General features: G+C 43.0%; 1 protein-coding gene across 2 annotated transcripts in view; it reads right to left on the minus strand.

The window, feature by feature from the left end:
- Window positions 1-16598, minus strand: part of ABCC2 (ATP binding cassette subfamily C member 2) — a 354899-nt gene that overhangs the window by 145155 nt on the left and 193146 nt on the right. For both annotated transcript variants that reach the window (XM_085606294.1, XM_085606296.1), the window contains exons 11-13: window positions 14017-14082; window positions 7918-8055; window positions 3565-3711 (exon numbers count right to left, since the gene is read on the minus strand). In XM_085606294.1, the coding sequence (XP_085462420.1) occupies window positions 3565-3711; window positions 7918-8055; window positions 14017-14082 (351 nt within the window). The remainder of the gene's footprint in view (window positions 1-3564; window positions 3712-7917; window positions 8056-14016; window positions 14083-16598) is intronic.

A 16598-nucleotide genomic window follows, 5' to 3' on the forward strand; every position in this document is an offset into this window, starting at 1 on the left:
CATTCTGAAGAATTTATGTTGTACTTTGACCAGGGGAGAGAGATTGGCAAAACCCCAGAGTTCAGCTCCATAAAGGATAGCTGAATTAATCCTAACATTAAGGATTTTCATTGGGGGGCCAATTATTTTCGACTGGGATTGCTTTTGTTCTTTGGCGAGACATCCAGAAAGCTGGGCAAATTTAAGAGTAAGGACGTCAATCTGCGGCCTCCAGTCCAACTTGTTTTCAAATACTACCCCCAAATAGGTCATGACGTTAGTTCTCTCAAGCAAATCGTTATTCATAAACACTTGGCCTTTCACACATTTCCCTTTGTTGAATACCATGTATTTGGTTTTGGACACATTCACAGACAGATCAAAATCATTGCAGAATTTAGAAAAAACATTCAATGCCGACTGTAACCCTGAGAGTGTCTGAGAAAGAAGTAAGGTGTCATCGGCGAACATGAGGAGTGGAAGTTTACTTCCACCCAACATGGGTGCGTCGGTGGGAGTAGATGAGAAGTACTGGACCACTCTATTGATAAACAATAGAAACAACGTGGGCGCAAGGACGCACCCTTGCCTGACACCCCGATTTACCCTGAATCTTTTAGTAATCTGGCCCTGTTTCCCCCAGCGCACTTGGGCGAAGTTGTTATCATACAGCCTAATAAAAATGCTCAGAAGATCTCCCGGAATCCCTAGCTCCACCAAAGCATCCCATAGCTTGGTCCTATTGACCAAGTCAAATGCTGACCGAAGATCAATAAAGGCAGCATATAAGGTACCACCACATAGATAAACCGTTTTCCAGACAATCAGTTGAAATTTGAATGCCTGGTCGATGGTACTGGTGCAGGGTCTAAAACCGGCCTGGAGTGGAGAGATGATATCCTCCTGTTCAATCCAGGCCTGGATTCTAGCCAGGGTCATCCTAGCAATTATCTTCTGAACGGAGTCAATAAGGCTGATCGGGCGATAGTTCCCCGGACAGGAACGATCGCCCTTCTTAAAAATGGGAAGGATCTCTGCACCCCTCCAGGAATCAGGAATGGCAGCCCCTCTAGCTATAGCGTTAGCGAGATGCGCAATATATGGTACCCAGTTATCGGGGTCAGACTTGAAAAGGTCCGTGGGGACACAATCGATTCCCGGGGCCTTGCCACTAGGCACCTTTCTCAGGGCTGCAGCAACCTCAGCGCAGTCAAAATTAAAAGTGGAGGAGATGATCAAGTCCCTGCTTGCTGCGTGGGCAAACCCCTCAACCAAGCTTCCATCCGAAAACTGGGACTCAAAGTGTGAGACCCAGTTGTCCGGAGAAACATGGTTGCTGGGAATCTGGGTATCAGAACAGTTGCCCCACTTTACAATATGCCAAAACTGGGATAAATTCCTATTTTTGCTAGCGGCCAAAAGATCGTTCCAGTGGTCATTATCCCACTCTCGTTTGGCTATTGCTTTAGCCTTGGAGTAGTCTTTTCTGGTTTGTTTAATAACCACCCGATCTTTAGTGATGATAGCATGTTTCAATTTGTTGTATGAGATTCGGCATGCTTTATTGTACCAAGACTTAGATTTTTGGGTAACAATTTTATTACCCTTACATGGTTTAGAGAAAATAGACTTAAGATCTAAAAATAAATGGTCATGTACTAGGGTGGCCTCAGTATGTGTGTCTTCAGCGCTCAGTAGATGCTGTAGATCCCCAACAGCACAAGAAACCTTTTGGCTAATCTCTGACAGTAGTAGACTATTAATAGCTACCTTGTCCCAGCGTACTCGCCGTTGGTTATTAGTTAATAAAGTTTCAGCGGTCACTATTTCAGAAGGTTTATCTCTATGTGCTGGACATAGTAATAAACTCAAGACCAGAGGGTTATGATCACTCTCGGGTCGGTCTAGGACCACCATATCAGATAGCATGGGCCAAAACTCCACCTTAATTAGGGCATAGTCGATTCGACTCTTGCTGCGTCTACCATCAGAGAATGTCGGCCTACCGACTTTATCTGATGGAGTCCGACCGTTGGCAGCTCTATAGCCCCGCTCCATGCAAAGGCTCATCCACTGGGTAGCGGATTCGGACCACCTCTTGATAGGAGGGAGATCCAGGGGTGGGATATTAAAAACCGTGTCCACCTCCCCTGTGAGAGAGTCGGGGGCAATTGGTAGTGGCTCGAAACAACAGTTCAAATCGCCCAATATTACAACATTAGTGCCCGTATTGACTTTATCCAAAAACCCATCTAATTGGAGGAATGTACAACATATAGATATATACTCTAAAAGCTTAAATAATAGTTTTAAAAAAAATATTATTTCCTAAGGGGAGTTATTTTAAATCCTTGCCTCCACTATTTTCTGTGGTATGGTGCCTGTGAGTGGCCACGTCTGATGCTGAACTTACTCCAGGGCTGGGCTCGAGTGCTTTTACGACTGTTTCGGGACTTTTGACTGTAGTACTTTAAGAAATGGTTTTAGTGACCTACAATGAGCTTACTGCTTTGTGAGTGCGTATTTATATTTTCATGTCCCTCCATAAATTATTTTTAACCCTGCCTGTGCCCTTTCCTATTTACCAGTCACTCCTCCTGTCACACCCACATTAACTACTAATACGTAGACATATGTGAGTAAAGATTTGCGCACTGAAAAGATAAGTCTATATCGGAAGTGGGGGTCTTCACATATAGCTCAGTATATAGCATTTTCCTAAGTGAGTAATAGTACTACTAAACGTTTTACAAATTGCAGTTGGGAATAGGATCCGAAGTGCGCAGATTGCCTGCATCGGAGAAAATCCATTCGGATAAGATTCATGTTACTGGTAAATTTCACAGCTATTGTTTTTCTTTGCCTTCATAACGAACATACTGCAAAATATCAAGACTTCCTGCCTCTAGAAACCTAACAAAATTGTGGTTTTGCATATTCCCACACCTGGTTTATTAAAGAAAATCTTTGAAGGTAAGGGAACGGCATATTTAATACTTACGAATGACCAAAATATTACAACTTTAATGGTGCTGGCACCATTTATATTGCCCACTTCAATGACAACTACTTTCTCTCCCCTGGATGTAAATTTCACTGTGGAAAAAGGAACTCACATCTCTGCACAGAAATTTCCCCAAACCCTTCCATTGTGAATCAGGATCCAGAATGTATCTGTGAAGCTGTAGAATTTCCTACACCCATGCTGAGCATAGAAATAGTTTTGAGAATCAGGCTCGGAGACATTGTGCAGTCATTGTTTTCTGGACAAGGTAGAGCAATTCCATTCCGATCACTACAAGCCATATCTTTCCACATGCCAGTCAAATAGAAATGACATTGCCTCGGGTTTGGATGGAACAGTGGAATCTAGTATTTTTCCCAGTTTCTATAATCTGCAGATCCACACTTTTCTGGAAATATTTCCAAATTCTTAATCCAACTGATCTCATATTTAATCACAAACAACAGACTTGGAACAAAATGACATGATAAATAGCTACGAGACATGCATGTGTGCGGGGTGCCTATACTTGCGAAGTGATGAAATGGGCGAGAGGTGGTGTTTGTAAGGCATGTGCTTACCTGCACCATGGATGAAATGAGCATAGGAAGCATGGCGAGAGGGAACCGTAGTATGTTGAAAAGGGAAATGGAGGTAAACGCCCGCTGCGCATCCAACACATTGTTCACATTCACAGAGACATAGACTGCAAAACTGGCTACCGAGACCTGTGGAGAGAGGTGGAGCAAGTGTAAGAGAGCGAGAGAAGGAGTAGGAGGGAGAGGGAAAGAAACAGACATAGAGAGAGGTAAATGCAAGTCTGAACCACATAAAAAGTCATAAATATACCAAAGCACTTTTATGCAGGCCACTGAATAATGGAAAGAACTTTAATCAATGCAGACCAGAGACAATGTTTTTTTTTTTTGCTTTAACGTTTATGTAAACATTGAAGACAACCTGTGGAAAACGAGAAATTCACAGAATTTTTTTCAGATTATAAAATCATTTGGCATTTCCCAAGAACCCTCATTAAAATGCTGTCTCAGGGTCGAGCAGAAGACCAGCTTTCCCTTCAAAGTCAGATCAATGTAATCATCTTGCAGTATTCCAGAATGCGAACAAGGATGTGGGCAACCACATCTTAGAAGGATCTCTAGCCTCAGTGCTTGAGGCACCCCAAGATCAAATCAACATACATGCTGTAGTTCATGGGAGTGTGACTCCTGGCTAGCTCACAGTGCACCTTCTGGATCGCTAAACCTTACAAGGGTGTGTACTACCTTAGTGTGGGAGTGTTAAAAGTGATTAAGTGGAGTCCCACCTACCAGGAATATGACTACAACATAATTGGAGCAGCCGTGGCATGTCTTGCAATAATGTTAACAGTCATAAAGAGATCAGACGTGCATTCGTTACCATTCCTGATGCTAAACATGAAAACATTTTGCTTCGGTAATTTTTTTTTCATGGATTGATGTTTTTAAGTTTTCATGTTGGTAAAGTATACAGTTATGTTCTTCAAATAAAATATACACGTTCACAGTGTTGGTTATTTCAAAAGTTAATTTTTCACCTGGAAATCTCATTTGCGTGATTTCAGTTCTGCATAGACTCCCTTAGACTTCAATCAGAAGTACAAAAACGGATGCACACTCCATTTTGAGTTAGAAAAGAGCGTCTTTGCCTCCTTGCTCAATGAAGAATTCAGTTTTTTTGTTGATATGTTTTGTAATTCGCTTTTGGCCACGCCCCATCTAAGTTCACAATTTCAAAAAGCTTGATTGTGAACTGAGTTGGAAATATATATTGACTCTCATTTCAAACTGCTTTCATATTCCTTAAATGTTAGTGGGTTCCTAGCTTCCACCACTAAAAAATGTAAACAAATTGTAGAGAGTGAACTCTGCACCTCTAACTTGGTCATTTAAAACCTAGATGTTTCCTTTAACATTCTATTTATTGGGATGGAGCATGTTTTTTCCCTATTCCGAATTTCATATCTCGCCAAGTGTCTGAGACAAAGAATAATTAGGCAGACGGAATTTAAAGATGTGTTTTGTTAATTTTGGCAATAATAATAAAGTTGGAAACCATAAGATCTCAGGCTATCTCCAAGTGGGGTAATGCCCACGTTAAATAAAATCAGAGACTGGTTGGAACGATGGATGACCGCCTGATAGATGCATCATGTTTGATAAAATATATTCAGTGGTACAGCAATGACCGAGTCCACACAAGGGCCTCCAGGTGAATTTCTTGGCCAACACAAGGGCTTCCAGGTGCATTTCTTAGCCAATAGTGTCAATGAGAGCTGGGAGTTAAGAACATTAAAGACTGCTGAATATTTAGCTACCGGACTGCTGTATACTGCTACAATTAGTTCCATCCGATGGTCATGTACTACAGCGAACGCAACCAATTGTGTCTCAATGGTAGCCAGGGCTACCTCCAAGATATCATTTATTTCTATAAAACTTTAATGGAATTCATGCCCTGCCACGTAGTTTGAAAACTACGAGGATGTTATGGATTTTATGTTGTTTCTTATCAAGTTACATTAGCGACCAGGAATGTCACACATGACAGAGTTATTATCACCAACTGCTGGGAGAAGTTGAGTATCGAAGTCAAGTGTTTCAGGACTTCAGTCAGGAAGGTAAACATACATCTTCTGGGGAACCTGAGCACTTGAAGATCATATTCACTGCGATGTAAAGTTCAATCTAGTGAGGAGATAAGCTGAGGTCGCTGTTTGGTAATTTATTTTATATAGACCTGTATATTTGACCAATTATTGCCCGAGTTTGAAACTTCTGGACGATTTGCTTTTTAGAAAAATTTGCTGAATGTGTTAATATTTTTGCTACTTTCTTCCAGGACATTTTTTCAAATTGATGCACAGTTCAATGAATTGTGGATTTCCACTGCTGAGTGCAGCAGAAAAGTAGCGTTCATGCATTAGTGAAAAAAGTTCCTTTTGTGGGTGTCACACAGGATAAGTGACTTTTTCACAGATCTTAAAGTTGCTCTGAATTTCTTTATTTGTATGTATTAGCTTTGTTTGTGTTCCAAATGTTAGAGCATCTACTCCTCCCATTCCAGTGATATGATAAATTATTGGCTGAAGAGAGTTTATTTAATGAAGAGCGCCCATGATCCACTAGTTGAAGATATGTATACGTTAACCAGATAAGGGTTTGTTTAAAATTGTAAAATGTGGTCATTGGCAATTTAGAATAGGTAAGAAAGGAACATGGGTAAAATATCAAAGTACATTTGAAATTTGATCATCACATCACTAATAAATTGAATAAATTGGACTAATCACCAAGTAGGAATAATGTGAGGTCTGCAAGGTTGACAGTACATTTGAGATAGCAAGGACATCACTTTTTCAAAGCATTTTGTAATCTCCTACTACAAAAGGTAAGCCTGACAATGATGGCTTGAACTGCTACATACGCAAAATCATCAGCAAACTCTATGCTTGATTTCAGGGGAGAAGAACAATAAATGAGTGGAGAGAGTGCCGAAAGTCATAAATGATGTGATGCCATGAATAATGCCAATATCTAACCTTTAACCTAAATACAGAATGTGTTACTCAATGGCACTTACACTTCTTTTCTCAGTTTTTCCATATAAACTTAAATGTAATGTAAAGTCGTATTTATAGAGCGCAACGTGCCACTCCCCAAGGAGTATCCTGGCTCTGGGTGGTCGGAGGTGAGAGGGGACCCTGAAGCTACTAAATAAGCAAAAGGCACAATTCGTCTGGGGTGCTGAATACCCAGGTTTTCAGGGCCCTCCTGAATTGTGTTTCTGTATTCAGCAATCTCAAATGAGGGGGTAGCAGGTTCCAAGCTTTGGTTCCCAAAACAGCTACAGTTCTTCCTCCTTTAGTTTTACATTTAAAAGTGGGTGGTTTGAGGAGGTTGGCAGATGAGGACCTGAGAGTCCTAGTTGTGATGTAGGGAGTGATCCGTGCCAAGAGATACTTGGGTCCCAGTTTATGCCTGGCTCTGTAGGTGATTAGGAGGATTTTAAAAAGAATTATTTTGTGCACCGGGAGCCAGTGATGGGCTTTTAATGCCGCATATGCCGAGGATCTTTGTGGGAGTTTAAGGACGAAACGAGCCGCAGCATGTTGGACAACTTGTAGCTTACTTAATGTTGATTTGTTGTTTCCTGCCAAGAGGCTGTTGCAGTAGTCAAGACGCGAGAGAATCAAGGCTACTGCCACTGATTTCCTTGCTGCCAGTGGAATTAGATGAACTTACATGGGAATTTGGGACCTACGTCTGTGGCACCTTTCGGATAAGACCCAAAAGTAAGAAACTCCTGCATCTTCCCACCAAAGGGAGATGGCTTGAAAGCTTCAGGGGGTTCTAACAATAGATTGGCTCTTATATTCAACTTTATGGCTAGCAGATCACTGGCTCTTATATTCAACTTCATGGCTAGCAGATCACAAATTGTACCTGAGTGGTCAAATCTCATAGTGTGTACCAAAGAAATTCAATCAGCTTTGCACAGTGCATTTTGAATATTAGTATTGTGATATTTTGTAATCAATTCTAGGTGGAGCCAAGGATTGTCTTGAGCGCCAATTCAATTACTCACAGCTTCAGCTAAATTAATCTCATAAAGTGTACCAGATAGTAGGATTTATCATTTGCTATTTGTTGACTTTTTAATTTACAATATTGGATCTTCCATATTATTTCCAACCCCAAAAATAGATGAACATACTCTTATAATACAAAAGAAAGCATTTCTTTCCACGCATTTTCTTTCTATGCCTTTTACATGTCCATTATGTGCCAAAATGGGCATGTATTTTAAGGCACCATCACATTTGTGAAGATATACATTTTGTATGATTTAATTAGCTATCCCAGGTTAGAAAAACCTGGAAAAGTATTGCTTACCAGGAATGGTGCACATGTGAAGATGAAGAATGAAACTGAATGTAAGTATGAGTAACGCAGCATGTGGTGCAGCTCCTTTTCTCGGATATCCTCAACTTGGTTCTCAAATGATGGTTCCCAGGCATAGAATTTTAGGATCTATTAAATCAGAAGAAAATAACATGAATTTTACATAAATTAAGTTTCCAGGTTACAGTATTGTTGACACATCCTGAAAGTACATTTTGATAGATTCCAGGTCTCAAAGCAGCTTACACAGTAGTACTCTTACTGAATCAGGAAAGGTAATGGTGTGGCATACAACTATGAAAAGAGGGGTTTGACAATATTTTGACCCATTTAGGCTTCTGCTTTGGGTCATATCTAGGCACAAGTGAAGGGAAGACCTTCTTCTACTTGGCTTTCCAAAGGTTAAATTTAATACTGTTAATTGATGAAGTTAAACTGCACTTGCAGAAGCTGCAAAAATACAATACAGTTCCCCATCTTAGTCGTTTTTCATTTTTTTCTATTCATTTAAACAATGATGCTCTCACCCCAGAAATGGCAAAATGCAAAAGAGTATTTTTCATTGAAATAATGTTGTACAACACTATATGAACAGAACTCCGAGTGTCAGCTTAACAAGTGGTTGACATATGCCTGTCAAGAATTAGATGTTGTAGACACAATATTTTGCAATCTGATTGCACAGATGGCTACAGCAGACTTAACACCTTGGGCCACATTCAGAAGATTTTTCTGTGAGGAGGTAGGAACAGTTGGAGGTTCCAAGTGGCAAATACAGACACATGCACACACACTGAATTAAAAAATTAAAACATTAGAAACTCGCAGATACTCAGGTTCATTAATGTAAACATGTTTACAACTACTTCACATTTCAAGACATTTCTAGGTAAGGTTTCGCATATCTTCTATACATACAAATATTTTTTTTAATGAAAAACAAACCATTGAATAGAATTCCTATGCTGGCAATGTAACCAAGCAATGCAATGCTCCATAAAGTACTAGATTATTCTGCTGTCAGGTACCACAGGACATGGAATTTCACAAACAACATTGACCGCATTTATAATCCACTTCAACTAAGGTATTGAGTGATTGAGGGGTTGAGCAGTACTCTTATTAAAGAATTAATTCCTGTGGCAGTGAATTAAATTGGATAATTGTCTTCGCCCACTATTGCCACATATGACACATAGCAAGGAATGGCATAGGGACTAGGATTCTGTCTTCTAGCATGGTAACTTCAGCAAACCAGAACAATTTGTCATTAAAACCTATATCATTCTGACATGTTGTCTATAAGATAATCCAGTTACATTATGTGTATGTCGAAAGAAACAGGAGGTATTTGTTTTAGCTCCAGCTATATAGTTTCGAACCATTATGTAAGGGAAGAGGTCCATATACTCTAGGGTATGGCCTGTACTTGTCTTAACTTCTTTTGAGGTTCCTTCTCACTTCATTTGTATTTCTGTGTGGCAGCGTGTGGTGGGTCCTGCCCACGCGTCTCCTGTATTCCTCTGTCTTCCACTCTTTCCGTTCTCTGTTCTGCCGCAGCTGTGTGCCGTTTGTTGTGGAGAGAGCTTTGGGTGTAGGACAGTTCTCTCCTTCAGTGAGCCACTGGACCGCCGCCATCTTGGTCAGGTCGGCTGTCTAGACTCAGTGCTCACGTGCGTTGACAACCATAAAGGCAGTTGTAGGACATGGACGCGTGCAGCGGGGCCGGCGCCCCGAATGCACGTCATTCCATGCCTGTCCGCACCTGGCCGACGCCAGATGCCACAACCCCCTGCCTGTTTTTTTAGTCTTTTGTTTTAAAATTTTATTTTGACCTCCCGCTCTCCTAGGCTTTGTCTCATTCCCATTAGCCATGGCTAAGATGTATTCCTCAAGGGAACTTAAGCACTTGGGCCTAGTTAGTCCCTCCATCTGCGACTCTGTTCGGAACTGTAGGCAGACGTTCCCATTTCTGCAGGGCCCTGCTTCTTGTAGGACATGCAGATTTGCATGTCCCTCGTTCTCAGTAGTAACTGAACCCGTGATCAATTTGCCTTTGCCAACATCACACCCCCTGATATCAGGTTTCTTGTTCCACCGGACTACTGCCACTGGGTATTCCATCAGTATTGACAATGGCAAGGCAGATCTGGTTCGGGAAATTGCTGATGTGTACTGTAATATAAGATCTTTGTCCAAGCACGCTTTCGAAATATGGCACCTTATCTCAGCATCCAATCTTGAGCTCTGTGTTTTTTACAGAAACCTGGCTCTGCAACTCTGCAGTTCCTTGCATTCCTCTAGCCATCCCTGAACAATACTCTATTATTAGATAAGACCGGGCGGATCGTCCGGGAGGGGGCATTGCTATTGCTTACCGCAGCACCCTGAAGGTTGAGTTAATTGACACACTTTGCACTGGCTGGTTAGAAATATGCATTTTTAAGATAGTCCTACATGCCACAGAACTGTGGAAAGGGACACTATGATATCATCCTCTAGGTACAAAACAGGAGTTCTCACAGGCACTAATAGACTTTATTGCACCCTATGCCTTGTCTTCTGCGAAGTTTATCCTACTGGGTGACTTTCACTATCATTGCGAAACGGCGACGATCCAGGTGTGATCCAACTCTTAGGAGATTTAGAAAAACTGGGGCTCAAACAGATAGTGCCCGGCTCTACACATAAGGCTGGACACATGTTGGACCTTATTTTTACCAATACGAATGAAGTCTCTTGTGATTCTCTTCTTTCGGTCACCTGGACTGACCATTACTTAATCAGGTTCTCTATTCTGTGGACAACTACTCTTGGAAACTCTTAGAGATCTGTATCCAGGTTACAACGCAACTGGAAAAAAGTTACCCCCACCGTTTTCATGGAGGACGGCTTTCTTTTGCCTGCCTCTATCCCAAATCGATGTGGACACAGCTTTGTCTGTTTTTCATGACTCCTTGACCAGTGTTTTTGACTGCATTGCACACTTTAAAAAATGTGCATCCGTCTCTGTCAGAAGCTCAGCTCTGTGGTTTTTGGAGAATCGGAGTCAAGAGAAATGGATTTGTAAACACCTTGAGTGCAGATGGTGTCTGACTAAATCTCTCATGGACAAAGTAGAATGTCTTTTCAGGCTTAGAGTCTATCGTAACATGATAAGAGCAGAGCGGAAAGCCTATCTAAAAAAAGATATAAAAAATCTTATCTTTATATAGTCTTTAAAAAAGAACAGTATACAATCAGTCATTTATAACAATAGGCGGTTGTCAGAAGAGGAGTGAAAAAGAAAGTGCTCATGTGCAAAGTAATCATGAAAAGAACAGGAAGCAGTCCGAAAAAATAAGAAGCAAATATACCCTAATTCATATTATACAACACAGGTTGGATTAGATGATTTGGTCGACCGAACCAATGTTAGGCCTGTATACAATAACCATTCACTTTCCTAGTCCTTGGATGGCCTCTGGTCATTAAGTCAGGGTCAAAAAGTAGTAATGCAGGCCAAAGAAAGAGAGTCGATGTTTCAACCTGTCTTCCGCGATAAGGGTAATTTCTAGCTCCACGTGCGGGTCTGCATTAGGACAAAAGGACAACCGTTATGTGAGTCTGGACATATCCATAATGTATATGTTGTCCAAGTCGAATAATTCTTTATTTGTACAAAAAATTATGAAAGGGTGGTCCCCAAGACAGGAGTAAAGTGGGCGCCCCCACTATGCCTCCCAAAATTATTTTCAAATACTGCAAGGGAGGCAAGATCAATAGTTTCTCGTTACACGGTCAACTTGCCGGATAATTCTTGGTATATACCTCCAAAGGGCCTTAATCTCAAAAATATAGAGAGGAAAACATTCCTTCCAAAAGGGGTCGAGTACCCAACACCGTCAGGGTCTCAACATTGCAGCACTAGCATATGCATGCTGAGAGTCTAGTCCGTATCCAAATGGAGCCGTTTCCATGTCCACTAGACTCTCAGCATGCTAGCGCGGCAATGTTGAGACCCTGTCGGTGTTGGATACTTGGCCCCTCTTGGAAGGAATGTTTTTCCGTTGTTGTATAATATGAATTAGGGTATCCTTGCTTCTTATTTTTTCTGATTGTTTTCTGTTCTTTTCACAATCACATTCCACATGAGTACTTTCTTTTTCACTCCTCTTCTGACAACCGCCTATTGTTATAAATGGCTGATTGTATACTGTTCTTTGATGAAGACTACATACAAATGAGATTTTTTCATATCAACATTATTGTCTTTGGTCTTTCTCTCTGTAACAATAATCCAACTATAAAATAACTTTCGGTATGACCGTTTGAATTGATTTATTCAGTTTTGTGCACCTTAGGTGTGCTGAAAAGATACGTTGGGACCAATTATTACTTATACTGTATAGATTCCCAGGTCCTTGACCTTTTCTGGGATAACCCCATTAGTATTTAATGGTTGGACCTATCAGCAGCGTTCAACACGGTCTCCCATTCTATTCTTACCCGCAAGCTGAACGAGGCAGGGCTATATGGCAGGGCGCTATACTGGCTCATGGACTTACTTGCCCATCAAACACAACAAGGTCACCTGAACTTTTTAAAGTTCCAACTGATGCATATGCACAAGGGGGTCCCCCAGTGATCTTGTCTGAGCCCCACTTTGTTTAATATCAATATGGTGCCTTTAGCGGGAATCGTTAGAGTCTGTGGTGTAGAGATTGTGTCATACGCAGATGACACACAACTTCTGTTCTCCTTTGGCCCTGATCCAGATACGGTAAAGAGCAAAATCTCAAACTGCATGTCAGAGGTCGCTATCTGGATGAAGAACAACTGGGTCCAATCAAACAGCGACAAGACGGAGATCAAGCTGCGTGGCAAGGGTGCCAAGATATGGTTATCTGATTGATGGCCCATAGACCTGGGAATGTCCCCTACACCGAAGAAGGCGGTAAATAATCTGACCATGAGGCTAGATCAATCTCTCTCCATGAAAGATCATATCAGCTCTACCTGTGACATATGCTTCTCTACCTTGAGGCTTTTAAAAAAATCCCTGCCTTGGCTTCCCGATACGGCAAGGAAAACTCTGGTCCAGGCTTTTATCACCAGCTGCCTGGACTATGGGAACGATTTGCTGACCTTGGTAAATGATACCCTGCTGGCAAAACTGCAGGTGGTCCAGAATACCGCTGAGCGATTAATCTGTAACCTCCCTTCGTGCTCGCCTTCTGCTCCGCTACTCGAAAGATGCATTAGGAAGCATGTCATCTTTAAACGTTGCCGCTTGACACACAAAGCCCTCTTTAAGTCAAGGCCAGTTTACCTGGCATCCTTACTAAACCCTTATCTCCCGTCTAGATGCTTGAGATCATCGGACAAGTCGTTCTCGGTGATTACTCGTATCCGTACCTCAAGATATGGGGGCAGATCATTCTCCACAGTGCTCCATATCATTGGACAACCTTCCTTTAGGCCTTCGCTCCTGCCCTGATTTGACTTCTTTCAAGAAGGGGCTAAAGACCTGGCTATTTTAGATTGTCCTCTTCCCCTTGTGCATGCAAAACCAGTGTCCAAAAGATAAATATGGTCCAAAAGCAGCTATTGTTGGAAGTAAATGCTCACAGAAATCTACAATGCACATTAAGTCTTATGCACATTAGGTCAGATCAGAAATCAAGGCTCTCCAAACACTCTGATGCATTACTATTAGGAAGAACTGCGTTGGTCTCACATTGATCCATTACTGTATTTCACGAGAGGGGTTTGGAACAGTTAACGTCATGATTAATTTTCAAAAGAAGAAACAAAACATAAGAAAGTTAAAGAGACTATCTTCTCTTTGTCTCAATTAGCACACTACGAAAAACAAACGTTGTTACATACAGTCCCACACCTAAAGGAGGATGGTGAAAAAAGCAATTGCAGGAAACAAGGACAAAAAGCAAGGTTAGAAAATGGCATTAGGCTGAGCAAAATATATCAAACATTTTCCTGAAATGTTCCTAAAAATGCAAGTGCCAGAGAGATTTAAAGGCAATTTGTTAGATTACAAATAGAAATCCACTATTGATTAGGAAAATAATATGCAATATCTCCAACTACCTTGATCCCACTGAGAATTTCATTCATGATTTTCATCCGACTGTCTTTTTTTTTCATGTTCTTCATCTGCAACGGAGAAAACAGAGATTGTTTATAATCCAAGTCCAGGTGAATGTTTTATTTGGATTTGTACAAAATCAAATCAAAATAATAGTAAATATTTGTAAACTTGTTCCTTCAGTAATTCTAGGACTATGCAGGGAATGCATTTTATACTGATTTTAAAGATATAGGTTTTAGTAGCTTGCTTTGTATATGATTTTTTTTTTTTTTGGTTTTTTTTTTTTTAAAAACCTTTATTTGTGCATAGTAAAAGAACAAATACGGGCCTACAACCATCAGGCCGGCCACAATACGGTTGAGCACAGAGACAAACAATACATCCCCTGTGCGTCAAGGTCAAGGTTAGCAACGATTCAGGATTCATACACTGGAGGGATCCTTGACACCGGGGGAAGGAGAAGTGAAGGTTAATTTTAAGGTTTTCAAAAAAAAAAAAAAATTTTATCGGGAAAAAAGTCAGTAAAGGATAGAGACAAGGAGATTCGAGTCCGCAAGTCGGCTTCATACACTGGAGAGCAGCAGCATCATTAAAACAGCCATAGAAATTCTCATACAGTAAGGCGATGCAATTAGACAACAGGATCAACACAGTAGTAAATACGCACCCCCTAAAAGCCGCCCCCACTCAATCCACCCCACACCCGGACCCCGAATCGAAACAAGTATAGCGCAGAGACATGAAAGAAAGAGGCCCATAGAACTAAAAAAGAAACAGTAAATTACCCCCCCACCCTACACCAATGCGGAGGCTATGGCCTACCCCCCCCCCCAGCATAGTGCCTGTCGCCCAATGAACCCGAAATATAGACGAGAGAGAAAGTAGGAATAGAGTAAAGAAACTAAGAGAAGAAAGAAGAAAGGAGGCGGGGAGGAGCCCACGTATCCTCAGGAGCGCCCGACACCACCGGCCAACCAAGCCTCCACACACTGAAACCCCACTACACCCAAAGGCGGTCGTGGGAAGATAGCATGCAACACCACGGAAATGAAGGCAGACAGATCGCGACGAGTGCGCACAACATAAGTAGACAATTCCAGTCCCAGTCCAGCCCGGCCGTGAAGCCATGATGATAGAAAGTAATCTAGCCCTGGCCCGATCGCGGGCGTACGATTAGACCCGCCCCCTCGTGAATGCCCCGCATCCCGAACAGACAAAGACAATATGGCCACTTGGGAGAAGATGGAGAAGTAGAGTCACAAAATGGCCGCCGATCATCTATTGAGGTCCCCTTGCACACCATACAAAATCCAGACCTGGCTTGTAAAGTACATGAGTTCCACATAAAAGGAGTCGTAGGCCACCGTGAACAGTTCCTCGAGGTCGCCAGGTGTAGTTCAGCTGGAAACTCCTGCGGGCACGGTGAGGCAGGCAACAACAAAGCAGGCAGCAATGACCGGGGAAACAAAGTATCTGCCATTGAGCAGGAGAGCGATTGATCCTGAGCGCCGGGAAAGCCAAATGCAGACACCGGTGTAGCACCGTTATACCCAGTCGTTGCTTCCCCGCAGGAGGACCACAGCACTGGCAGACTCACGTCTTGTTGATCACAAACGGGGCGCTCACGGCCCGCAGGAGACAGTGTAGAGTCGAACCGCTCACTCAGCGTTTGCAAGCCGACACACAATTGCAGACGAAAGTCCCGCAGGGCAGCCAGAACGGAGCCGTATGTCAGCGGAGGCTGCGTCCCCCCAACGGCAGCAATCCGGGACGGCACTGGGGAGCAGGAGTCTGGTAGAGGGGGGCGAAGCGGGCAGCGGGCGAGACCGGAGCGTCACCCCCCAGCAGCGAGCAGGCAATCAGCGCCATGTTTTACCGTTGAACGGTACCGTGGCCAGGGGGGGGATCGTGACAAGGAGGCAATTCCCAACAGGTCTGCGCCGCAACAGGTGAAAGCCAGCAGTCTCTTCCCCTCCCTCAGGCTCTCTTTGCAGCCGACTAGACCATAGAAGAAGGGGGTCTGCAGCCTTCTACAGCGTGGTCCACAGAGCGGGGTAGGAGACCCGCCACACCGGGGCTTACCCTCTGGCTCCAGCCCATCAGATGCAGGGTACAGGAGGTGTCCGGGCGTCTCTCTCCCGGCTCCTCTGGCGACCGTGCGTGGCGTGAGGCGGGATCGGGACCTCGGGCTCAGATTCGTACCAGCGGGTCCGGTGACTGCAACGATTCCAGGGGGCCGGCCGAGGCCACAGTAGAGCAAGGGTCCAGGGCGGGGAACAAATGCACCAAAAACTCCGGCATCCGGGCGGGCTAAGACTTCGGGAAAGAGGCGGCGCAGTCAGCGCGTCGTCGCACGCGTTGCACCTCGAAAATCGGCAAGGATAGGAATCAGGATGATAGTCCGAGGCCAAGGGCCGACGGAGCCGGGCGCTCAAGCGACTGCTCCGGTCGCCATCTTGGCTCCTCCCCCTGCTTTGTATATGATTGATGCACACAGTGGACAACTAGTTAAGGGCACCATGATAAATGTGAGAAATTGTGTTGTAGGTTGAGGGGGTGGAAGCCCCAACTCAGGTAACAG

Source organism: Triturus cristatus, chromosome 1_2, assembly GCF_964204655.1.
Source record: "Triturus cristatus chromosome 1_2, aTriCri1.1, whole genome shotgun sequence".
In the NCBI taxonomy this organism is placed as follows: domain Eukaryota; kingdom Metazoa; phylum Chordata; class Amphibia; order Caudata; family Salamandridae; genus Triturus; species Triturus cristatus.